At 47.1% G+C, this 26,259-nt stretch overlaps 1 protein-coding gene across 3 annotated transcripts in view; it reads right to left on the minus strand.

Annotated features, from left to right (window-relative positions):
• Positions 1 to 1,105: 1,105 nt before the first annotated feature.
• Positions 1,106 to 26,259, minus strand: part of MTDH (metadherin) — a 60,428-nt gene continuing 35,274 nt past the window's right edge. For 2 of the 3 annotated variants that reach the window (XM_063924154.1, XM_063924155.1), the window contains 4 exons: positions 24,892 to 25,011; positions 24,308 to 24,418; positions 22,756 to 22,903; positions 1,106 to 2,956 (listed from right to left, as the gene is read on the minus strand). In XM_063924154.1, coding sequence (XP_063780224.1) covers positions 2,886 to 2,956; positions 22,756 to 22,903; positions 24,308 to 24,418; positions 24,892 to 25,011 — 450 coding nt within the window. In that variant the 3' untranslated portion in view covers positions 1,106 to 2,885. The remainder of the gene's footprint in view (positions 2,957 to 22,755; positions 22,904 to 24,307; positions 24,419 to 24,891; positions 25,012 to 26,259) is intronic. The other variant, XM_063924157.1, reaches the window with a different exon arrangement.

Consider the following 26,259-nt stretch of genomic DNA (forward strand, 5'->3'; position numbering starts at 1 on the left):
TCTCCCGCTTTTTGGTGAGTTCTGGCAGGGGTTAAAATACATCCATATAGCCCTGGGGGTTATATGTGGTGTATTTATGCCAGCCAAGGTGTTTTACATTGCTGCTCAGGGCGCCCCCCCCCTAGCGCCCTGCACCCTCAGTGACCGGAGTGTGAAGTGTGCCTGAGTAACAATGGCGCACAGCTGCAGTGCTGTGCGCTACCTTGTTGAAGACTGATGTCTTCTGCCGCCGCTTTTTCCGGACCTTTTCTTGCTTCTGGCTCTGTAAGGGGGCCGGCGGCGCGGCTCTGGGACCGAGCTCCGAGGCTGGGCCTGTGTTCGGTCCCTCTGGAGCTAATGGTGTCCAGTAGCCTAAGAAGCCCAATCCACTCTGCACGCAGGTGAGTTCACTTCTTCTCCCCTTAGTCCCTCGATGCAGTGAGCCTGTTGCCAGCAGGTCTCACTGAAAATAAAAAACCTAAAACTAAACTTTCACTAAGAAGCTCAGGAGAGCCCCTAATGTGCACCCTTCTCGGCCGGGCACAAAAATCTAACTGAGGCTTGGAGGAGGGTCATAGGGGGAGGAGCCAGTGCACACCAGGTAGTCCTAAAGCTTTACTTTTGTGCCCAGTCTCCTGCGGAGCCGCTATTACCCATGGTCCTTACGGAGTTCCCAGCATCCACTAGGACGTCAGAGAAAGGTGCATACACACGATGAGATTCGGGCTAACCCAGATTCTCACTATGCGACAGGGGCTAGGTCGGTATTGCAAGCACATAATGACTGTGCTTGCGACACTGACTATGTGCGATTTTGGCTAACTGTCAATTTTGACTAACTTTTCTACGAGATAGTCAAAATTTACTTGCCTGCACAGTCTATCTAGGCTTGCGGTGCCGACCGTGCATCGGCATCGCAAGGTGACTTTTACCTTGCGATCTGCACTAACATTTCTTACGATTTTGACTACATAGTCAAAAATCGTAAGAAAATATCTCAGCGTGTGTACACGCTTTTACACACACATGAAATGTTTCATCCAGAGGGGTATACACAAGCAAGTGTATTTGTGCTATAGTTCTGAAACTACAAACCCACATGCGCTGCACAAACAAAGACACTTGCTGAATTTGCAAGATTTATTTAAACAAAATCAACTTAGAAATATCACTGAATTAAACAAAATGTTATCAACATGTAAACTTATGACATGTTTCTGAAACTGGGATTTTCTCAATTGCATTTTTTTTTCTTAATACATCTGTGTAAAAAATTGCTTAATAGTTTATCATAATCGCCCCCATCCCACAACAACAACAAAAATTGTACATTGCCAACACACAATGTGGACTGGCTATTATCACCACCAGGTACGAGACATTTCTCATCTTACGCCACTGAGTTCATAAAGGAGCATTCTGATGAATGTTGGGTCAGAAGTCAAAGTGTCCAGCTGTGTGTGTCAGTAATAGGTCCACCTTAGAGAAGGCTCCTTTTATTCTACACTCCATATTTGAATGCGTCAACCATTCAGAAAACAAATCATATTAACAGACTCTTTCAGAAGTGATGGAGGCTTACTATGCTAGAGTCTTATAAATTAGGTTTCTACCAAGCTGTTGGATCGGTACCATTGGCTACAACTGTTCTAAAGTTTATTTCTACATTGTATTTTCAAGAATCAAAAGGAACGTTCTATTACCTTTTTTTGTCTATGGTTCTCTAGTGAGATCATTTGGTAAGGCTATTTACAAAGTCCAACTTACCATGCACAATGTATAGATACAAAGTTAGCTGTAAGTTTAATAAAATGTCATTACATTGCCTGTAAAATGCTGATAAAACCCACACATCTTCCAAAATTAATAGTCTAAAGCTGGCGGAAAAAAATTTGGATTTTGTTTTTAGAACTACAGATGTATTTTGTGTTTATTTATTTATTTATTTTTATTATAAAAACACTAATTCCGCTCATGAAATCTAAATACTACAGGTTAAGGCAGTAAAAAAACATTCCTGATTACTGGAGGTCTTGACAACGTCAATTAAAGCTGTCTGGAGCCGCCATGCCCACCCAAATAATCCAGTAGCGTTCACGCCGGCAGATGAAACAAAAAAAAAAAAAAAAGGTCTGCCTTGCTTATTAATGGTCGATCTGAACGGAGACTGCTTTGTTTCTACAGCCACATCCCGAATCATGATTGTTAACCAAACTATGGTTATTAGAGTGCAAGAATTATGGTTTTTTGGGACATGATCGGATAGGGAGAAAGTGAACACAAATTCACACATTAAAATGCTAAAGCTAACAGAAAAACGAAGATGACAAGGCTAGTTAAGCAAAATAAAATATAGAGTACATAACAATGGTTCATACATTCATCAGATCACAATTCAGTCTCCCCGTCCGTGCTTAAAGGCTCATGCGCATCCGATGATACTTTTTGCACTGTTCATGACACTGGGGATAGGACGATTTTACCGTATAACAATAGCCATTGATTCTAAAATGACAGTAAGATAGGAGGCGTCAATGAGATGGCAGAACTATTATTTCACAGAATCACCCTTGCATGTTCCATTCTCGCATCGCTCAGGTAGGGCACAATATGAATGTAAACAGGTTACCATTTTGTAAAATCAGGAATTAGTCTTTTCTATAGCAAATTACAGTTCTCAGTTGGCAAATACATGATCTTCAGCTTCTCCACCGCTGCATCTTCTACTCTATGAATCCCGAGTTCCTATTTGTTTTTCCCTCCGGTTTCAGGGAGGTCATGTTGGCAGCAGTTTTATTAAAAACGCAGACTTCTCTTTATAAAATTCTGTACATGTTCACAAATTATTGCATAAACAGCATAATCTTAAAGAGTGCCTGAACATGTGTTCCAGTGACGAAAGTAAATCACGTTTCCCGCCTGGCCTTTTTCTTCTTTTTCACTTGTTTTGGGGATTCCCAGCTTTCTTCGGACTTAGCTGAAAGACATTTTAGCTTTGTTAGGACATAGGAAGTTCTTAATGAAACAAATGTCAACACTATAAAAAGGAGCAAACAAATAACTATAAAGATTACAGCGTTAGGAGGCCAGCACGTTAAAGAGTCTATAGGGGGGGTTCACAATGCTCAAAATCTCCCTTTGTTCCTAAACTATGCAAATGGATCTCCAATTATCTGGCCTATATACATAACCACAAGCTGTGGTGTGGAACAACCCAAGATAACTCCTCCAAAAGCAGGTAACTTTTACTGCACCAATAAAACAGTAGAAACCTTTGAGAAAGGTCCTCAATTCACAGAGCAAATATCCAGGCCCTCAAATCTGTGCTTTAAACAAAAAGCCATCTGGCGTCTTCAAAAGCTAGAGATATTAGAGCTGCATTACACAAAAAACTGAAGACCAAGTATGGATGTGCAAACTTCTCACGGGGTAGATTTACTGAAGCTTCTAAAACATGGTAGTTGTGCGCACAGAAACCAGATTGTAGCCATTATCCCTCTTTTGCATTATAGAGAAAAAAATAAGAATTTACTTACCGATAATTCTATTTCTCGGAGTCCGTAGTGGATGCTGGGGTTCCTGAAAGGACCATGGGGAATAGCGGCTCCGCAGGAGACAGGGCACAAAAAGTAAAGCTTTCCGATCAGGTGGTGTGCACTGGCTCCTCCCCCTATGACCCTCCTCCAAGCCTCAGTTAGGTACTGTGCCCGGACGAGCGTACACAATAAGGGAGGAATTTTGAATCCCGGGTAAGACTCATACCAGCCACACCAATCACACCGTACAACTTGTGATCAAAACCCAGTTAACAGTATGATAACAGAGGAGCCTCTGAAAGATGGCTTCCTAAACAATAACCCGAATTAGTTAACAATAACTATGTACAATTATTGCAGATAATCCGCACTTGGGATGGGCGCCCAGCATCCACTACGGACTCCGAGAAATAGAATTATCGGTAAGTAAATTCTTATTTTCTCTATCGTCCTAGTGGATGCTGGGGTTCCTGAAAGGACCATGGGGATTATACCAAAGCTCCCAAACGGGCGGGAGAGTGCGGATGACTCTGCAGCACCGAATGAGAGAACTCCAGGTCCTCCTTAGCCAGAGTATCAAATTTGTAAAATTTTACAAACGTGTTCTCCCCTGACCACGTAGCTGCTCGGCAAAGTTGTAATGCCGAGACCCCTCGGGCAGCCGCCCAAGATGAGCCCACCTTCCTTGTGGAGTGGGCCTTAACAGATTTAGGCTGTGGCAGGCCTGCCACAGAATGTGCAAGTTGGATTGTGCTACAGATCCAACGAGCAATCGTCTGCTTAGACGCAGGAGCACCCATCTTGTTGGGTGCATACAATATAAACAACGAGTCAGATTTTCTGACTCCAGCTGTCCTTGCAATATATATTTTTAATGCTCTGACAACGTCCAGTAACTTGGAGTCCTCCAAGTCACTTGTAGCCGCAGGCACTACAATAGGCTGGCTCAGATGAAATGCTGACACCACCTTAGGGAGAAAATGCGGACGAGTCCGCAGTTCTGCCCTGTCCGAATGGAAAATCAGATATGGGCTTTTGTAAGATAAAGCTGCCAGTTCTGACACTCTCCTGGCCGAAGCCAGGGCTAGTAACATGGTCACTTTCCATGTGAGATATTTTAAATCCACCTTTTTTAGTGGTTCAAACCAATGAGATTTTAGAAATTCCAAAACCACATTGAGATCCCATGGTGCCACAGGAGGCACCACAGGAGGCTGTATATGCAGCACTCCCTTAACAAAAGTCTGGACTTCAGGAACTGAAGCCAATTCTTTTTGAAAGAAAATCGACAGGGCCGAAATTTGAACCTTAATAGATCCCAATTTGAGACCCATAGACAATCCTGATTGCAGGAAATGTAGGAATCGACCCAGTTGAAATTCCTCCGTCGGAGCACTCCGATCCTCGCACCACGCAACATATCTTCGCCAAATGCGGTGATAGTGTTGCACGGTTACTTCCTTCCTTGCTTTAATCAAAGTAGGAATGACTTCTTCCGGCATGCCTTTTTCCTTTAGGATCCGGTGTTCAACCGCCATGCCGTCAAACGCAGCCGCGGTAAGTCTTGAAACAGACAGGGACCCTGCTGAAGCAAGTCCCTCCTTAGAGGTAGAGGCCACGGATCTTCCGTGATCATCTCTTGAAGTTCCGGGTACCAAGTCCTTCTTGGCCAATCCGGAACCACTAGTATCGTTCTTACGCCTCTTTGCCGTATAATTCTCAATACTTTTGGTATGAGAGGCAGAGGTGACCTGGCGCAATACCTGTCCAGTTTTTTGTTGAGGCGAGACGCCATCATGTCCACCATTGGTCTTTCCCAATGGGTTACCAGCATGTGGAAGACTTCTGGATGAAGTCCCCACTCTCCCGGGTGAAGGTCGTGTCTGCTGAGGAAGTCTGCTTCCCAGTTGTCCACTCCCGGGATGAACACTGCTGACAGTGCTATCACATGATTCTCTGCCCAGCGAAGAATCCTTGCAGCTTCTGCCATTGCACTCCTGCTTCTTGTGCCGCCCTGTCTGTTTACATGGGCGACTGCCGTGATGTTGTCCGACTGGATCAACACCGGTTTTTGGCTTAGAGCATTGTAGATTGCTCTTAGTTCCAGAATGTTTATGTGAAGAGACGTTTCCAGGCTCGTCCACACTCCCTGGAAGTTTCTTCCTTGTGTGACTGCTCCCCAGCCTCTCAGGCTGGCGTCCGTGGTCACCAGGATCCAATCCTGTATGCCGAATCTGCGGCCCTCCAAGAGATGAGCACTCTGCAACCACCACAGAAGAGATACCCTTGTCCTTGGAGACAGGGTTATCCGCTGGTGCATCTGAAGATGCGACCCTGACCATTTGTCCAACAGATCCCTCTGAAAAATTTGTGCATGGAATCTGCCGAATGGAATTGCTTCGTAAGAAGCCACCATTTTTCCCAGGACTCTTGTGCATTGATGTACAGACACCTTTCCTGGTTTTAGGAGGTTCCTGACAAGCTCGGATAACTCCTTGGCTTTTTCCTCCGGGAGAAAACCCTTTTTCTGAACCGTGTCCAGAATCATCCCTAGGAACAGCAGACGAGTTGTCGGCATTAACTGGGATTTTGGAATATTCAGAATCCAGCCGTGCTGTTTTAGCACTTCTTGAGACAGTGCTAATCCCATCTCTAGCTGTTCTCTGGACCTTGCCCTTATAAGGAGATCGTCCAAGTATGGGATAATTAATACGCCTTTTCTTCGAAGAAGAATCATCATCTCGGCCATTACCTTTGTAAAGACCCGAGGTGCCGTGGACAATCCGAACGGCAGCGTCTGAAACTGATAGTGACAGTTTTGTACAACGAACCTGAGGTACCCCTGGTGTGAGGGGTAAATTGGAACGTGGAGGTACGCATCCTTGATGTCCAAGGACACCATAAAGTCCCCTTCTTCCAGGTTCGCTATCACTGCTCTGAGTGACTCCATTTTGAACTTGAACTTCTTTATGTACAGGTTCAAGGACTTCAGATTTAGAATAGGTCTTACCGAGCCGTCCGGCTTCGGTACCACAAATAGAGTGGAATAATACCCCTTTCCCTGTTGTAGAAGAGGTACCTTGACTATCACCTGCTGAGAGTACAGCTTGTGAATGGCTTCCAAAACCGTCACCCTTTCGGAGGGGGACGTTGGTAAAGCAGACTTCAGGAAACGGCGAGGCGGATCTGTCTCTAGTTCCAACCTGTACCCCTGAGATATTATCTGCAGGATCCAGGGATCTACCTGCGAGTGAGCCCACTGCGCGCTGAAATTCTTGAGACGACCGCCCACCGCCCCCGAGTCCGCTTGAGAAGCCCCAGCGTCATGCTGAGGCTTTTGTAGAAGCGGGGGAGGGCTTCTGTTCCTGGGAAGGAGCTGCCTGTTGGTGTCTCTTCCCCCTTCCTCTGCCTCGTGGCAGATATGAATATCCCTTTGCTCTCTTGTTTTTAAAGGAACGAAAGGGCTGCGGTTGAAAAGTCGGTGTCTTTTTCTGTTGGGGAGTAGCTTGAGGTAAAAAGGTGGATTTCCCGGCTGTAGCCGTGGCCACCAAATCTGATAGACCGACTCCAAATAACTCCTCCCCTTTATACGGCAAAACTTCCATATGCCGTTTTGAGTCCGCATCGCCTGACCACTGTCGCGTCCATAAACTTCTTCTGGCCGAAATGGACATAGCACTTACCCGTGATGCCAGTGTGCAGATATCCCTCTGTGCATCACGCATATAAAGAAATGCATCCTTTATTTGCTCTAAAGACAGTAAAACATTGTCCCTATCCAGGGTATCAATATTTTCAATCAGGGACTCTGACCAAGCTACTCCAGCACTGCACATCCAGGCTGTCGCTATAGCTGGTCGTAGTATAACACCTGTATGTGTGTATATACTTTTTTGGATGTTTTCCATCCTCCTATCTGCTGGATCTTTAAGTGCGGCCGTCTCAGGAGAGGGTAACGCCACTTGTTTAGATAAGCGTGTGAGCGCCTTGTCCACCCTAGGAGGTGTTTCCCAGCGCGCCCTAACCTCTGGCGGGAAAGGGTATAAAGCCAATAACTTCTTTGAAATTAGCATCTTTTTATCGGGGGCAACCCACGCTTCATCACATACATCATTTAGTTCTTCTGATTCAGGAAAAACTATAGGTAGTTTTTTCACACCCCACGTAATACCCTGTTTAGTGGTACCTGTAGTATCAGCTAAATGTAACGCCTCCTTCATTGCCAAAATCATATAACGTGTGGCCCTACTGGAAAATACGGTTGATTCGTCACCGTCGCCACTGGAATCAGTGCCTGTGTCTGGGTCTGTGTCGACCGACTGAGGCAAAGGGCGTTTTACAGCCCCTGACGGTGTTTGAGGCGCCTGGACAGGCACTAACTGATTGTCCGGCCGTCTCATGTCGTCAAACGACTGCTTTAGCGTGTTGACACTATCCCGTAATTCCATAAATAAAGGCATCCATTCTGGTGTCGACCCCCTAGGAGGTGACATCCCCATATTTGGCAATTGCTCCGCCTCCACACCAATATCGTCCTCATACATGTCGACACACACGTACCGACACACAGCAGACACACAGGGAATGCTCTTAACGAAGACAGGACCCCACTAGCCCTTTGGGGAGACAGAGGGAGAGTTTGCCAGCACACACCAAAAGCGCTATATATGACAGGGATAGCCTTATAATAAGTGCTCCCTGTATAGCTGCTTTTATAATATAATTTTTGCCACTATTTTGCCCCCCCTCTCTTGTTTTACCCTGTTTCTGTAGTGCAGTGCAGGGGAGAGACCTGGGAGCCGTCCTGACCAGCGGAGCTGTGTAAGGAAAATGGCGCTGTGTGCTGAGGAGATAGGCCCCGCCCCTTTTTCGGCGGGCTCGTCTCCCGCTCTTTAGTGTATTCTGGCAGGGGTTAAATATCTCCATATAGCCCCCGGAGGCTATATGTGAGGTATTTTTTAGCCAAATAGGTTTTCATTTGCCTCCCAGGGCGCTCCCCTCCCAGCGCCCTGCACCCTCAGTGACTGCCGTGTGAAGTGTGCTGAGAGGAAAATGGCGCACAGCTGCAGTGCTGTGCGCTACCTTTAGAAGACTGAGGAGTCTTCTGCCGCCGATTCTGGACCTCTTCATGTTTCAGCATCTGCAAGGGGGCCGGCGGCGAGGCTCCGGTGACCATCCAGGCTGTACCTGTGATCGTCCCTCTGGAGCTGATGTCCAGTAGCCAAGAAGCCAATCCATCCTGCACGCAGGTGAGTTCACTTCTTCTCCCCTAAGTCCCTCGTTGCAGTGATCCTGTTGCCAGCAGGACTCACTGTAAAATAAAAAACCTAAGCTAAACTTTCTCTAAGCAGCTCTTTAGGAGAGCCACCTAGATTGCACCCTTCTCGGCCGGGCACAAAAATCTAACTGAGGCTTGGAGGAGGGTCATAGGGGGAGGAGCCAGTGCACACCACCTGATCGGAAAGCTTTACTTTTTGTGCCCTGTCTCCTGCGGAGCCGCTATTCCCCATGGTCCTTTCAGGAACCCCAGCATCCACTAGGACGATAGAGAAATATATATATGTACTTGCGTGTTAAGTCCTTTTCATTACACCCAAAGGCCACCTCTGTGGAGGCAAGGGGTCAAAGGAATAGACCCTGATGAATTTATGGGCAGAGAACAAAGTGTCTACTTTACAAAGCTGCTCCGCTGAGGCGCCACGCCATGCTACCCAAGAAGTCCCCACTGACCAGGTGGAATGCAATGTCACCACAGCAGGGACAGGAATGTCCACTGCAGAATAAAGCTTGGTGGTTAGACAAATGGAGCCAACTTGCCAAAGTCTGCTTAGCAGCTGGCCAGCTCAGTTTGTGAAGGTCTTACAGGACAAAGAGGATCCATTTTTAATGTTTGTGCACTGTAATTTGGAAGGCCCGCACGACATCCCAGTAGGACTCCTCCGGCGAGGAATACGCTACTTAGAAAGAAGGGACCACAATCTCCTGGTTGACGTGAAATCTGAAAAGTATCTTAGGGAGGTAGCCCAATTGCATCCTAATAACAGACCAGTTCAAATGAAAAATAAAAAGGTGACAAGACAATGCAGTCAAGTCAGAGACTCTACAGGCTGATGCAACGGCTTAGAGGAATATTGTTTTCCATGTAAGCCAGCGGATGTCTACCATGTCCAAAGGCTCAAAAAGGAACGACTAAAGAACCAAAGATAAGTTCCACGGAGCTCCTGGGGGAATATACAGAGGATGTACATGGAGGACACCCTGCAAAAAGTCTGTACATCAGGCAACATTGCAATCTGCCGGTGGAATAGGACAGAAATGGCTGAAACCAGTACTTTTAATGAGGAAAGGCAGAGGCTCAAATACAGACCCACCTGCAAGACAGGACTCGCAAGAGTCAGAATGATCCGGGGTTGAAGCCTTGAGCCGGACACCAGCTAAAGTAGGTCCTCCAAATACTGTGACAAATTCAGGCAGAAGATGGCTTCCAGGCATTAAGCATGGTATGAAAGACCGACCGTGAGAACCATTAGCTCTTAGAACGGAGGTCTCAAGAGCCACCCGTCAAATCAAGACAGGCCAGATCAAGAATGGAAGCACGGGCCCTGAGACAGAAGATACAACCATAGAGGAAGACACAAGAGGAGCATCAATGGAGAGGCCTAGAAAATAAGATTTTACTCACCGGTAAATCTATTTCTCGTAGTCCGTAGTCGATGCTGGGGACTCCGTAAGGACCATGGGGAATAGACGGGCTCCGCAGGAGACTGGGCACTCTAAGAAAGATTTAGTACTACTGGTGTGCACTGGCTCCTCCCTCTATGCCCCTCCTCCAGACCTGTTAAGGAAACTGTGCCCGGAAGAGCTGACATTATAAGGAAAGGATTTTGGAATCCAGGGTAAGACTCATACCAGCCACACCAATCACGCCGTATAACTTGATAACATACCCAGTCAACAGTATGAACAACAACAGAGCATCAGACAAACCTGATGCAACCATAACATAACCCTTATTTAGGCAATAACTATATACAAGTATTGCAGAAGAAGTCCGCACTTGGGACGGGCGCCCAGCATCCACTACGGACTACGAGAAATAGATTTACCGGTGAGTAAAATCTTATTTTCTCTAACGTCCTAGTGGATGCTGGGGACTCCGTAAGGACCATGGGGATTATACCAAAGCTCCCAAACGGGCGGGAGAGTGCGAATGACTCTGCAGCACCGAATGAGCAAACACAAGGTCCTCCTCAGCCAGGGTATCAAACTTGTAGAACTTTGCAAAAGTGTTTGAACCCGACCAAGTAGCTGCTCGGCAAAGCTGTAATGCCGAGACCCCTCGGGCAGCCGCCCAAGAAGAGCCCACCTTCTTTGTGGAATGGGCTTTTACTGATTTTGGAGGCGGCAAGCCAGCCGCAGAATGAGCCTGCTGAATTGTGTTACAGATCCAGCGAGCAATAGTTTGCTTTGAAGCAGGAGCACCCAGCTTGTTGGATGCATACAGGATAAACAGCGAATCAGGTTTCCTGACTCCAGCCGTTCTGGCTACAAAAATCTTCAAAGCCCTGACTACATCTAGTAACTTGGAATCCTCCAAGTCACGAGTAGCCGCAGACACCACAATAGGTTGGTTCAAATGAAAAGATGACACCACCTTTGGCAGAAATTGCGGACGAGTCCCTAATTCTGCCCTGTCCATATGGAAAACCAGATAGGGGCTTTTACATGACAAAGCCGCCAATTCTTGACCACTTTCCACGTGAGATATTTTAACTCCACGGTCTTAAGCGGCTCAAACCAGTGAGATTTCAGGAAACTCAACACCACGTTAAGATCCCAAGGTGCCACTGGTGGCACAAAAAGGGGGCTGAATATGCAGCACTCCCTTTAAAAACGTCTGAACTTCAGTAGAGAAGCTAGTTTTGTTTTTTTTTTATGAAAGAAAATGGATAGGGCCGAAATCTGGACCTTAATGGACCCCAATTCTAGGCCCAAAGTCACTCCCGACTGTAGGAAGTGAAGGAAACGGCCCAGCTGGAATTCCTCTGTAGAGGCATTCCTGGCCTCACACCCAGCAACATATTTTCGCCGTATACGGTGATAATGTTTAGCCGTCACGTCCTTCCTAGCCCTTATCAGCGTAGGAATAACCTCATCCGGAATCCCTCTTTTCTACTAGGATCCGGCGTCCAACCGCCATGCCGTCAAATGCAGCTGCGGTAAGTCTTGGAACATACAAGGTCCCTGCTGCAACAGATCCTGCCCTAGAGGCAGAGGCCATGGGTCCTCTGTGAGCATTTCTTGCAGCTCTGGATACCAAGTCCTTTTTGGCCAATCCGGAACAATGAGTATTGTTCTCACTCCTCTTTTCCTTATGATTCTCAGCACCTTGGGTAAGAGAGGAAAAGGAGGAAATACATAAACCGACTGGAACATCCACGGTGTCACCAGTGCGTCTACAGCTATCGCCTGAGAGTCTCTTGACCTGGCGCAATACCTCTGTAGATTTTTGTTGAGGCGGGATGCCATCATGCCCACCTGTGGCAGTTCCCACCGACCTACAATCTGCGCGAAGACTTCTTGATGAAGTCCCCACTCTCCCGGGTGGAGGTCGTTCCTGCTGAGGAAGTATGCTTCCCAGTTGTCCACTCCCGGAATGAACACTGCTGACAGTGCTCTTACGTGATTCTCCGCCCAGCGAAGAATTCTGGTGGCTTCTACCATCGCCACCCTGCTCCTTGTGCCGCCTTGGCGGTTTACATGAGCCACTGCGGTGATATTGTCTGACTGAATCAGAACCGGTTGGTCGCGAAGCAGGGTCTCCGCTTGACTTAGGGCGTTGTATATGGCCCTCAGTTCCAGGATAATGATGTGAAGGCAAGTCTCCTGCCTTGACCACAGCCCTTGGAAATTTCTTTCCTGTGTGACTGCCCCCCCACCCTCGGTGGCTTGCATCCGTGGTCACCAGGACCCAGTCCTGAATGCCGAATCTGCGACCTTCGAGAAGATGAGCACTCTGCAGCCACCACAGGAGAGACACCCTTGCTCTGGGGGATAGGGTGATTAACCGATGCATCTGAAGATGTGATCCGGACCACTTGTCCAGTAAGTCCCATTGGAAGGTCCTCGTATGGAACCTGCCAAAGGGAATGGCCTCTTATGATGCCACCCTCCTTCCCAGGACTCGAGTGCAGTGATGCACTGACCCCTGTTTTGGTTTTAATAGATTCCTGACCAGTGTCACAAGCTCCTGAGCTCTCTCTATCGGGAGATAAACCCTTTTCTGGTCTGTGTCTAGGATCATGCCTAGGAGAGGCAGATGAGCTTTAAGAACCAACTGCGACTTTGGAATATATAGAATCCAGCTGTGTTGCCGTTACACTTCCAGAGAAAGTGATACGCTGTTCAGCAACTGCTCTCTTGATCTCGCTTTTATGAGATCGTCCAAGTACGTGATAATAGTGACACCTTGCTTCCGCAGGAGCACCATCATTTCCGCCATTACCTTGGTGAATATTCTCAAGGCCGTGGAAAGACCAAACGGCAACGTCTGAAATTGGTAATGACAATCCCGTACCGCAATTCTGAGGTACGCCTGATGAGGTGGATAAATGGGGACATGAAGGTATGCATCCTTTATGTCCCGAGTCACCATAAAATCTCCCCCTTTCAGGCTTGCAATGACCGCTCTTAGCGATTCCATCTTGAACTTGAACCTTTTCAGGTATATGTTCAGGGATTTTAAATTCAATATGGGTCCGACCGAACAGTCTGGTTTCGGGACTACAACATGGTCGAATAATAACCCCCTCCTTGTTGAAGGAGGGGTACCTTGACCACTACCTGTTGAAGCTACAATTTGTGAATTGCAGTTAACACTGTTTCCCTCTCGTGGGGGGAAGCCGGCAGGGCCGTCGGTGAGGGGGCATCTTCTCAAAGTCCAGCTTGTATCCCTGAGACACAATATCTATTGCCCAGAGATCTAACAGGGAGTGAACCCACTTGTGGCTGAATTTACGAAGGCGTGCCCCCACCGGGCCCAGCTCCGCCTGTGGAGCCCCAGCGACATGCGGTGGATTTTTGTAGAGGCCGGGGAGGACTTCTGTTCCTGGTAACTAGCTGTGTTGTACAGCTTCTTTCCTCTGCCCCCGCCTCTGGCAAGAAAGGACGCACCTCGGACTTTCTTGTTTCTTTATTCGAAAGGCTGCATTTGATAAGGTCGTGCTTTCCTAGGCTGTGCAGGAATATAAGGCAAAATATCAGAATTACCAGCTATAGCTGTGGAGACCAGGTCCGAGAACCCGTCTCCACACAATCCTCAGCCTTCCATATGCCTCTTAAGTCGGCATCATCTGTCCACTGCATATTCTACAAGACACGTCAAGCAGAAATCGACATAGCTTTGACTCTAGGACCCAGTATACTCATGTCTCTTTGGGCATGTTTTATATATACATATCTCTTAAGACAGCATCTTTAATATATATATATATATATATATATATACATATATATATACATATACACACATACATATATATACACATACATATATATATCTATATGCATACTAGGGTCTCAATCTCTGCTGATAAGGTACCTGTCCACGCTGCCACAGCACTATAAACCCATGCCGACACAATCGCCGGTCTGAGTAGTGTACCAGAATGTGCACGCCATCTGCAGGATCCCGGAGAATAGCTAGTGCTACCTTCTGGGCAAACGTGACACCCTAGGGGAAGATTCCCATCACATCCTGGCCCTAGTGGGGAAAGGATACTACCTGAGAATTTTGTGGGAAGCTGCAGTCTCTTGTCTGGAGATTCCCGCTCTTTTTCCTCATGAGAGGAGGGAAATTTACCTCAGCTTTCTTCCCCTTAACATGTGTACCCTTGTGTCAGGGACAAATGAGTCATCAGTGATATGCAAATCATCTTTTATTACAATACTCATATATTGAATACCTTTCTGCCATATTGGCTGTAACTTTGCATTATCGTAGTCGACACTGGAGTCAAACTCCGTGTCGATATCAGTGTTTATTATTTTGGATAGTGAGCATTGTGAGACTCTGAAGGTCTCTGTGACATAGGGACAGACATGGGTAGATTTCCTGTCTGTTCTCTAATCTTTTGTGCAAAAAATTCACCTTAGCACTTACATATCCAAACAGGTGTCGGCGTTGTCGACGGAGACACCCTCTCACACACATATTTGCTCTATCTCCTCCTTAGGGGAGCCTTTTACCTCAGACATGTCAAAACACGTACCGACACCACACACACACACACACACAGGGGATGCTCTATTTGAAGACAGTTCCCCCACAAGGCCCTTTGGAGAAACAGAGAGAGAGTATGCCAGCACACACCCCAGCGCTATATGACCCAGGAATCACACAGTAACTTAGTGTTAACCCAGTAGCTGCTGTATATATTGTTTTTACGCCAAATTTATGTGCCCCCCCTCTCTTTTTCACCCTCTCTATCGTGCTTCTGCAGGTGAGAGCCTGGGGAGCTTCCTCTCAGCAGAGCTGTGGAGAGAAAATGGCGCTGGTGAGTGCTGAGGAAGAAGGCCCCGCCCCCTCAGCGGCGGGCTTCTGTCCCGCGATTTTGTGTAAAAATAATGGCGGGGGCTCATGCATATTACAGTGTCCAACTGTATATATGCTGCTTTTGCCAGGAGGTACTGAATTGCTGCCCAGGGCGCCCCCCCCTGTGCCCTGCACCCTACAGTGACCGGAATGTGTGGGTTAGTGTGGGAGCAATGGCGCACAGCTGCAGTGCTGTGCGCTACCTCATATGAAGACAGGAGTCTTCTGCCGCCGATTTTGACGTCTTCTTTCTTCAACCCGCCGGCTTCTGTCTTCTGGCTCTGCGAGGGGGACGGCGGCGCGGCTCCGGGAACGGACGACCAAGGTTAGGTTCCTGTGTTCGATCCCTCTGGAGCTAATGGTGTCCAGTAGCCTAAGAAGCGCAACCTAGCCGCAGTTAGTAGGTTTGCTTCTCTCCCCTCAGTCCCACGTAGCAGAGAGCCTGTTGCCAGCAGAAGCTCTCTGAAAATAAAAAACCTAACTAAAATACTTTCTTATTAGCAAGCTCAGGAGAGCTCACTAAAATGCACCCAGCTCTGTCCGGGCACAGATTCTAACTGAGGTCTGGAGGAGGGGCATAGAGGGAGGAGCCAGTGCACACCAGTAGTACTAAATCTTTCTTAGAGTGCCCAGTCTCCTGCGGAGCCCGTCTATTCCCCATGGTCCTTACGGAGTCCCCAGCATCCACTAGGACGCTAGAGAAAATCTGCATAACAAGCCCGTCACGGCCAATCTGGAGCCACTAGCATCACTGTGCCTTCCTACAACATGCAGAGAATTCAGAGTCAGTGAGCTTGGAGGAAAGATGTACATGATGGGAAAATAAGAATTTACTTACCGATAATTCTATTTCTCGTAGTCCGTAGTGGATGCTGGGGACTCCGTAAGGACCATGGGGAATAGAGGCTCCGCAGGAGACTGGGCACAAAAGTAAAAGCTTTAGTACTACCTGGTGTGCACTGGCTCCTCCCCCTATGACCCTCCTCCAAGCCTCAGTTAGGATACTGTGCCCGGACGAGCGTACACAATAAGGAAGGATTTTGAATCCCGGGTAAGACTCATACCAGCCACACCAATCACACCATATAACTTGTGATCTAAACCCAATTAACAGCATGATAACAGAGGAGCCTCTAGAAAAGATGGCTCACTACAGCAATAACCCGATTTTTTGGTAACAATAACTATGTACCAGTATTGCAGACAATCCGCACTTGGGATGGGCGCCCAGCATCCACTACGGACTACGAGAAATAGAATTATCGGTAAGTAAATTCTTATTTTCTCTGACGTCCTAGTGGATGCTGGGAACTCCGTAAGGACCATGGGGATTATACCAAAGCTCCCAAACGGGCGGGAGAGTGCGGATGACTCTGCAGCACCAAATGAGAGAACTCCAGGTCCTCCTCAGCCAGGATATCAAATTTGTAGAATTTTACAAACAAATTTGCTCCTGACCAAGTAGCTGCTCGGCAAAGTTGTAAAGCCGAGACCCTTCGGGCAGCCGCCCAAGATGAGCCCACCTCCCTTGTGGAGTGGGCATTTACAGATTTTTGGCTGTGGCAGGCCTGCCACAGAATGTGCAAGCTGAATTGTACTACAAATCCAACGAGCAATAGTCTGCTTAGAAGCAGGAGCACCCAGCTTGTTGGGTGCATACAGGATAAACAGCGAGTCAGATTTTCTGACTCCAGCCGTCCTGGAAACATATTTTCAGGGCCCTGACAACGTCTAGCAACTTGGAGTCCTCCAAGTCCCTAGTAGCCGCAGGCACCACCATAGGTTGGTTCAGGTGAAACGCTGAAACCACCTTAGGGAGAAACTGAGGATGAGTCCTCAATTCCGCCCTGTCCGAATGGAAAATCAGATAAGGGCTTTTACAGGATAAAGCCGCCAATTCTGACACGCGCCTGGCCCAGGCCAGGGCCAACAGCATGACCACCTTCCATGTGAGATATTTTAACTCCACAGATTTAAGTGGTTCAAACCAATGTGACTTTTGGAACCCAAAAACTACATTGAGATCCCAAGGTGCCACTGGAGGCACAAAAGGAGGCTGTATATACAGTACCCCTTTTACAAACGTCTGAACTTCAGGGACTGAAGCTAGTTCTTTTTGGAAGAAAATTGACAGGGCCGAAATTTGAACCTTAATGGACCCCAATTTCAGGCCCATAGACACTCCTGTTTGCAGGAAATGTAGGAATCGACCCAGTTGAAATTGCTCCGTCGGCCTTACTGGCCTCGCACCACGCAACATATTTTCGCCAAATGCGGTGATAATGTTTTGCGGTTACATCCTTCCTGGCTTTGATCAGGATAGGGATGACTTCATCCGGAATGCCTTTTTCCTTCAGGATCCGGCGTTTAACCGCCATGCCGTCAAACGCAGCCGCGGTAAGTCTTGGAACAGACAGGGTCCTTGCTGGAGCAGGTCCCTTCTTAGAGGTAGAGGCCACGGATCCTCCGTGAGCATCTCTTGAAGTTCCGGTTACCAAGTCCTTCTTGGCCAATCCGGAGTCACAAATATAGTGCTTACTCCTCTCCATCTTATAATTCTCAGTACCTTGTGTATGAGAGGCAGAGGATGGAACACATACACTGACCGGTACACCCACGGTGTTACCAGAGCGTCTACAGCTATTGCCTGATCTGCTGAGGAAGTCTGCTTCCCAGTTGTCCATTCCCGGAATGAACACTGCTGACAGTGCTATCACATGATTTTCCGCCCAGCAAAGAATCCTTGCAGCTTCTGCCATTGCCCTCCTGCTTCTTGTGCCACCCTGTCTGTTTACGTGGGTGACTGCTGTGATGTTGTCCGACTGGATCAACACCGGCTGACCTTGAAGCAGAGGTCTTGCTAAGCTTAGAGCATTGTAAATGGCCCTTAGCTTCAGGATATTTATGTGAAGTGATGTCTCCAGGCTTGACCATAAGCCCTGGAAATTCCTTCCCTGTGTGACTGCTCCGCAGCCTCGCAGGCTGGCATCCGTGGTCACCAGGACCCAGTCCTGAATGCCGAATCTGCGGCCCTCTAGAAGATGAGCACTCTGCAACCACCACAGGAGGGACACCCTTGTCCTTGGTGACAGGGTTATCCGCTGATGCATCTGAAGATGCGACCCGGACCATTTGTCCAGCAGGTCCCACTGGAAAGTTCTTGCGTGGAATCTGCCGAATGGGATTGCTTCGTAGGAAGCCACCATTTTTCCCAGAACCCTTGTGCATTGATGCACTGAGACTTGGCTCGGTTTTAGGAGGTTCCCGACTAGCTCGGATAACTCCCTGGCTTTCTCCTCCGGGAGAAACACCTTTTTCTGGACTGTGTCCAGGATCATCCCTAGGAACAGAAGACGAGTCGTCGGAACCAGCTGCGATTTTGGAATATTGAGAATCCAACCGTGCTGCCGCAACACTACCTGAGATAGTGCTACACCGACCTCCAACTGTTCTCTGGATCTTACCCTTATCAGGAGATCATCCAAGTAAGGGATAACTAAAACTCCCTTCCCTCGAAGGAGTATCATCATTTCGGCCGTTACCTTGGTAAAGACCCGGGGTGCCGTGGACCATCCAAACGGCAGCGTCTGAAACCGATAGTGACAGTTCTGTACCACAAACCTGAGGTACCCTTGGTGAGAAGGGTAAATTGGGACATGAAGGTAAGCATCCTTGATGTCCCGAGACATCATGTAGTCCCCTTCTTCCAGGTTCGCAATCACTGCTCTGAGTGACTCCAACTTGAATTTGAACCTCCGTATGTAAGTGTTCAAAGATTTTTGATTTAGAATCGGTCTCACCGAGCCGTCCGGCTTCGGTACCACAACAGTGTGGAATAATACCCCGTTCCCTGTTGCAGGAGGGGTACCTTGATTATCACCTGCTGGGAATACAGCTTGTGAATGGCTTCCAAAACAGCCTCCCTGTCAGAGGGAGACGTCGGTAAAGCCGACTTTAGGAAAACGGCGAGGGGGAGACGTCTCGAATTCCAATTTGTACCCCTGAGATATCACCTGAAGGATCCAGGGGTCTACTTGCGAGTGAGCCCACTGCGCGCTGAAATTCATTGAGACGGGCCTCCACCGTGCCTGATTCTGCTTGTAAAGCCCCAGCGTCATACTAAGGGCTTGGCAGAGGCGGGAGAGGGCTTCTGTTCCTGGGAACTGGCTGATTTCTGCAGCCTATTTTCCTCTCCCTCTGTCACGGGGCAGAAAAGAGGAAACTTTTTGCCCGCTTGCCCACGAAAGGACTGCGCCTGATAATACGGCGTCTTCTTATGTTGAGAGGCGACCTGGGGTACAAACGTGGATTTCCCAGCTGTTGCCGTGGCCACCAGGTCTGAAAGACCGACCCCAAATAACTCCTCCCCTTAATAAGGTAATACTTCCAAATGCCGTTTGGAATCCGCATCACCTGACCACTGTCGTGTCCATAACCCTCTACTGGCAGAAATGGACAACGCACTTAGACTTGATGCCAGTCGGCAAATATTCCGCTGTGCATCACGCATATATAGAAATGCATCTTTTAAATGCTCTATAGGCAATAATATACTGTCCCTATCTAGGGTATCAATATTTTCAGTCAGGGAATCCGACCACGCCAACCCAGCACTGCACATCCAGGCTGAGGCGATTGCTGGTCGCAGTATAACACCAGTATGTGTGTAAATACATTTTAGGATACCCTCCTGCTTTCTATCAGCAGGATCCTTAAGGGCGGCCATCTCAGGAGAGGGTAGAGCCCTTGTTCTTAAAAGCGTGTGAGCGCTTTATCCACCCTAGGGGGTGTTTCCCAACGCACCCTAACCTCTGGCGGGAAAGGATATAATGCCAATAACATTTTAGAAATTATCAGTTGTTATCGGGGGAAACCCACGCTTCATCACACACCTCATTTAATTTCTCAGATTCAGGAAAACTACAGGTAGTTTTTCCTCACCGAACATAATACCCCTTTTTGGTGGTACTCGTATTATCAGAAATGTGTAAAACATTTTTCATTGCCTCAATCATGTAACGTGTGGCCCTACTGGAAGTCACATTTGTCTCTTCACCGTCGACACTGGAGTCAGTATCCGTGTCGGCATCTATATCTGCCATCTGAGGTAACGGGCGCTTTAGAGCCCCTGACGGCCTATGAGACGTCTGGACAGGCACAAGCTGAGTAGCCGGCTGTCTCATGTCAACCACTGTCTTTTATACAGAGCTGACACTGTCACGTAATTCCTTCCAACAGTTCATCCACTCAGGTGTCGACCCCCTAGGGGGTGACATCACTATTACAGGCAATCTGCTCCGTCTCCACATCATTTTTCTCCTCATACATGTCGACACAAACGTACTGACACAGCACACACACAGGGAATGCTCTGATAGAGGACAGGACCCCACTAGCCCTTTGGGGAGACAGAGGGAGAGTATGCCAGCACACACCAGAGCGCTATATATATATATATATATATATATATATATATATATATATATATATATATATATATATATATATATATATATATATATATATATATATATATATATATATATATATATATATATATATATATATATATACACATACATACAGGGATAACCTTATATAAGTGTTTTTCCCCTTATAGCTGCTGTATTTTTAATACTGCGCGTAATTAGTGCCCCCCTCTCTTTTTTAACCCTTTCTGTAGTGTAGTGTAGTGACTGCAGGGGAGAGCCAGGGAGCTTCCCTCCAACTGAGCTGTGAGAGAAAATGGCGCCAGTGTGCTGAGGAGATAGGCTCCGCCCCCTTATCGGCGGCCTTATCTCCCGTTTTTGTGTGTATTCTGGCAGGGGTTAAATTCATCCATATAGCCCAGGAGCTATATGTGATGCATTTTTTGCCATCCAAGGTGTTTCTATTGCGTCTCAGGGCGCCCCCCCCCCAGCGCCCTGCACCCTCAGTGACCGGAGTGTGAAGTGTGCTGAGAGCAATGGCGCACAGCTGCAGTGCTGTGCGCTACCTTGTTGAAGACAGGACGTCTTCTGCCGCCGATTTTCCGGACCTCTTCTGTCTTCTGGCTCTGTAAGGGGGCCGGCGGCGCGGCTCTGGGACCCATCCATGGCTGGGCCTGTGATCGGTCCCTCTGGAGCTAATGTCCAGTAGCCTAAGAAGCCCAATCCACTCTGCACGCAGGTGAGTTCACTTCTTCTCCCCTTAGTCCCTCGATGCAGTGAGCCTGTTGCCAGCAGGACTCACTCAAAATAAAAAACCTAACTTAAACTTTTTCACTAAGCAGCTCAGGAGAGCCACCTAGTGTGCACCCTTCTCGTTCGGGCACAAAAATCTAACTGAGGCTTGGAGGAGGGTCATAGGGGGAGGAGCCAGTGCACACCAGGTAGTCCTAAAGCTTTTACTTTTGTGCCCAGTCTCCTGCGGAGCCTCTATTCCCCATGGTCCTTACGGAGTCCCCAGCATCCACTAGGACGTCAGAGAAAAGTCCAGAGAACCATTAGGGTTGTCCACAAGGAGAGCTTTGGGATCCCAGGTGCAGGAGCAATACCGTGGCAGCTTGTGGTTGTGCGGAGACGCCATCATGTCGATGTCCAGCAAGCCCCAGCATAGGACCAGAAGCTGGCAAGACGTCTGAGTGCAGGGCCCACTTGCCCGAATAGATGTCCTGGCGGATAAGGAAGTCCGCTTACCAATTTTAGACCCCAGGAATGTAGACTGCTGACAAAACTGGAAGAGGGAACTCAACCCACTGAAGAATGTGAACGCAAAAGAATTTCCATTTGTAGAGAATGGGAGTGAAGCAGGGCACAATGTCAAAAGGTGGAGACTACAGAGCCCAGGCTGCTGATCAAACCCCCTTCCCCAACACTTCCCCTTTACAGGAAAACTTGCACGGGTGGGGAGCAGGATCCCTAAGGGGCAGCCACTATAAGGGGTGACAAACCTCTCTCGATCCAAAAGGGCAGCCACCATAAGTGACAAACCTCTCGAGACAGAACGATCATCTGTGACCCGAGGTGCAGATGGGACTTGTTCCTGCAAGTCCGAATTTCCATTTGCAGAGGACAGGAGTGAAGCTTAGCATATACTACCATGTCAAAAGGTGGAGACTACAGAGCCCAGGATCTGCATGCATTGATTGCAAAGTGACTCAACATGGACCTAAAAATTAGGGAATTTTGGTTTGTAAGGACCACAGCCTGACCAAGGGAAGGAACTGCCGACACTGGACACTGGAATCCAGTTAGGATCCCAAATATGAGACAGAGCCAAGGCGAATTTTAGCCAGTTGAAGATCCAACAGTGCACCAGCCAATCAGCTCCTAACTGTTAATTTCCATATGGGAGCTGATTGGCTGGTGTGTTTATCACCTTGCATTTATCACTGGTTTATCACTTCCTTATGCCTTCTCCAGGTTAATAACTAACTGCAAACCAGGGTGGGTGAAGAATCTATCAGAGGCCTTAATAGACATTCACACGGCTTTTGATATTGGCAGCAATACTCCACACACAATTAAGGCTTTAACTGGGTTTTGAATTCGGCAACTCTTATCAACCTATTTAATCTTCTCAAAAACAGAAAGCATTGCTGCGATTTAAGATCAACTTTACACACAAAGAAAAAAAGAACAAAAAGGAATATTGAAAGCACAATACCTTGCGATGGCACGCTGTTCTGCTTAGGGACAGAAGTACTGGCCTCTTTTGGCTGCTGCACTTGGGAAGGACTCTTCTCAGAGATGTTTTGCATCACAGATACAGGGGACTCGATAAATACAGTATGATGAGGTGTTTCCTGCACAGCCTGTGGCCAGAACAAAAAAGACTGTTAGCCCCGATGCCAGAACACTATTATACCGACTCAAAGTTAAAACAAAATGCTAGCTGCAAATGTAAAACCATGTAATCTCTGAACAAAACAGAGAAGATTATATACAGTGCAACATCCGGGTGACCAAAGTATTCACTTTTAAATAGATATGTAATACACATACATACATGTATGCACACATAAAAGCCAGCAACGGAGTTATACACCCATTCTGGCAGACCATATACTGCATTCAACTTTTACCTTAACAAAATGACACATAGCCACATGCAACGTATTTACCGAGATTCCTGATAAATGCCAACAAGGGTAACAACCTCAAAGACATATGTACCAATTAGCTAAGCAACAACCCCCCCTTTGTTTTGGCTGAATACAGCATGTAATGTTTACTAATCATACAGCACAATGGAAAATGTTGCTGTGCTATTTGTAGGGAAAAAGGGGCCTTAGTGATGTCCAGTATGTGTATCACTCTGGGGAAGTACAGCAGGGGGGGGTATGATGAGACACACCTACCCATCACTTAGCAACCTTAGCAGAGCAGTCAGCGTTCATACAGGTGTTCGCTATAGAATACTGTACCTGTCCCGCAACTCACCTCTGTGAATGCAGAGCTAATGGCACAAACAATAATATGCAGATAAAACCAAAATGTGTTAAATTGGTCAGGGATGGGGAGTGCTTTATTCCAGCACACTGCTATTACATAAATTAGTATTTCAGACCAATCAGCAGTCCTAAGAAATCTGTGGAACCAGAAGTCCCTGCAACCAACAAATCACAGAAACACTGAACTTTGCTGAAATCCTACAACAAAATCAACTGTTTGCTCTGATTTCACATGGTGGTCACAGTTTAAGAGAAAAAGAGTGAGATAATATTAGGAGGCTTTTGCAGGCACACTCTCCACCTCTAACAAACCAGCATCCAATAAATAGACGTCAGGTGGGAAAGCTCTTGTGATTGGCTGGCGGTCATTTTTAAATGACACACTATGAAACAAGTTTTTATTTACTGTACTTGTTGGTCAGGTCCAGCACGGAGATTATGGTGGTGAGATAAGGGACTTCTTCCATTATCTCTAAAGGGCCAGCCACCATAAAATATTGACCTAATCGCCATTTACAAAATCAATTTGCTTCTCTCTAGCCCTAGCACATCATGCCAGCCAAAACCGTTGCAAAATCAGTGGTTGATACAACAGCCAAGCACAATCTGATGCCAAAAGATTGTCGAGAACAGACAGACATTTGGTTACTCTTCTGGCCAAAATGGGGAGAGAATTAACTTTGCATTTTTTCAGATATCAATAGCCACTGATGAGAATTGTAAGCTAAATATAGATTATTGCATTAGTCAGTAAAATTAACATACCTCTTTCAATTCATTACTTTTTCCAAATACTGTGTTATTTACTGGAGGTGGAGGAGCTGTGGCAAAGTCCTCTCTATAATTATCCACAGCGTTCCTAGTGCCTTCTGCTTCCTGAGAGAGAAAAACCCAACTAATTGGCAATAATAAAGTTTACCAACAACACAACAGACTGATTAGGCCAAGTATAGATAGCTGTCATTAGAACGCTTAAGTGCCAATGTGACAAACTAATCCTTCAACAAACTGATTCTACAGACTTGGGTCATCATTTTCATTTAAGTATTCTAGTAAACACTAAAAAAACAAAAAAAAAACCACTTTCATTAAAAACAAACAAACACATACTTGGCATCTAATTAAAAGATGAAGTGTGGGAGAACATACTGTGCCATCAATGTACCACAGGAACAGTATGGTCAATGTACAGGACACATCACCCAAGGTGGTCTATAGTGAGACTACAAGTACTACCATATGCATTAATGGTGTTACAGTGTGAGCACATGACCAAAATTACCTTTCAGTGTACAGCTTTTATTATAACTTTAGCCCTAGTAAACAGAGTCTGTGCAGGAGGCACGTACCTGTGTGGGAGAGCCAGACTCTTCTCCCTGCTTCTTCTTCTTTTTCTTCTTCTTCTTGGTTTTGCTGCCGACTGAACCTTGGCCAGCACCTTCTTCTCTCTCTTTCTCATCGTCAGAAACCTGAACAACATTTAGCAATGAAGAGCACTTTAGCTTACTAGGACTGATTATTAAGACTCTCTTAATGCTACAGCCATATAACAAAGACGTTGCAGATGTGACAGAGGGCCCCCCTCAGAAGAGCTAACAAACTACAGATTGGGACCGTAGCTGATAATACCAAAGAGTACTATTAATATAAAACATTTCCTGTACAGTGCTGGCACTCTGAAAATAAAATAAGAATTTACTCACCGGTAATTCTATTTCTCGTAGTCCGTAGTGGATGCTGGGAACTCCGTAAGGACCATGGGGAATAGCGGGCTCCGAAGGAGGCTGGGCACTCTAGAAAGATCTTAGACTACCTGGTGTGCACTGGCTCCTCCCACCATGACCCTCCTCCAAGCCTCAGTTAGGTACTGTGCCCGGACGAGCGTACACAATAAGGAAGGATTTTGAATCCCGGGTAAGACTCATACCAGCCACACCAATCACACCGTACAACTCGTGATATGAAACACAGTTAACAGTATGAAACAATAGAGCCTCTCAACAGATGGCTCAACAATAACCCGATTTAGTTAACAATAACTATGTACAAGTAATGCAGATAAACCGCACTTGGGATGGGCGCCCAGCATCCACTACGGACTACGAGAAATAGAATTACCGGTGAGTAAATTCTTATTTTCTCTAACGTCCTAGTGGATGCTGGGAACTCCGTAAGGACCATGGGGATTATACCAAAGCTCCCAAACGGGCGGGAGAGTGCGGATGACTCTGCAGCACCGAATGAGAGAACTCCAGGTCCTCCTCAGCCAGGGTATCAAATTTGTAGAATTTTGCAAACGTGTTTGCCCCTGACCAAGTAGCTGCTCGGCAAAGTTGTAAAGCCGAGACCCCTCGGGCAGCCGCCCAAGATGAGCCCACCTTCCTTGTGGAATGGGCATTGACAGATTTTGGCTGTGGCAGGCCTGCCACAGTATGTGCAAGCTGAATTGTACTACAAATCCAACGAGCAATAGTCTGCTTAGAAGCAGGAGCACCCAGCTTGTTGGGTGCATATAGGATAAACAGCGAGTCAGATTTTCTGACTCCAGCCGTCCTGGAAACATATATTTTCAGGGCCCTGACAACGTCTAGCAACTTGGAATCCTCCAAATCCTTAGTAGCCGCAGGCACCACAATAGGCTGGTTCAGGTGAAACGCTGACACCACCTTAGGGAGAAACTGGGGACGAGTCCTCAATTCTGCCCTATCCATATGGAA

The sequence above is a fragment of the Pseudophryne corroboree genome, chromosome 5 (genome assembly GCF_028390025.1).
Source record: "Pseudophryne corroboree isolate aPseCor3 chromosome 5, aPseCor3.hap2, whole genome shotgun sequence".
NCBI lineage: Eukaryota > Metazoa > Chordata > Amphibia > Anura > Myobatrachidae > Pseudophryne > Pseudophryne corroboree.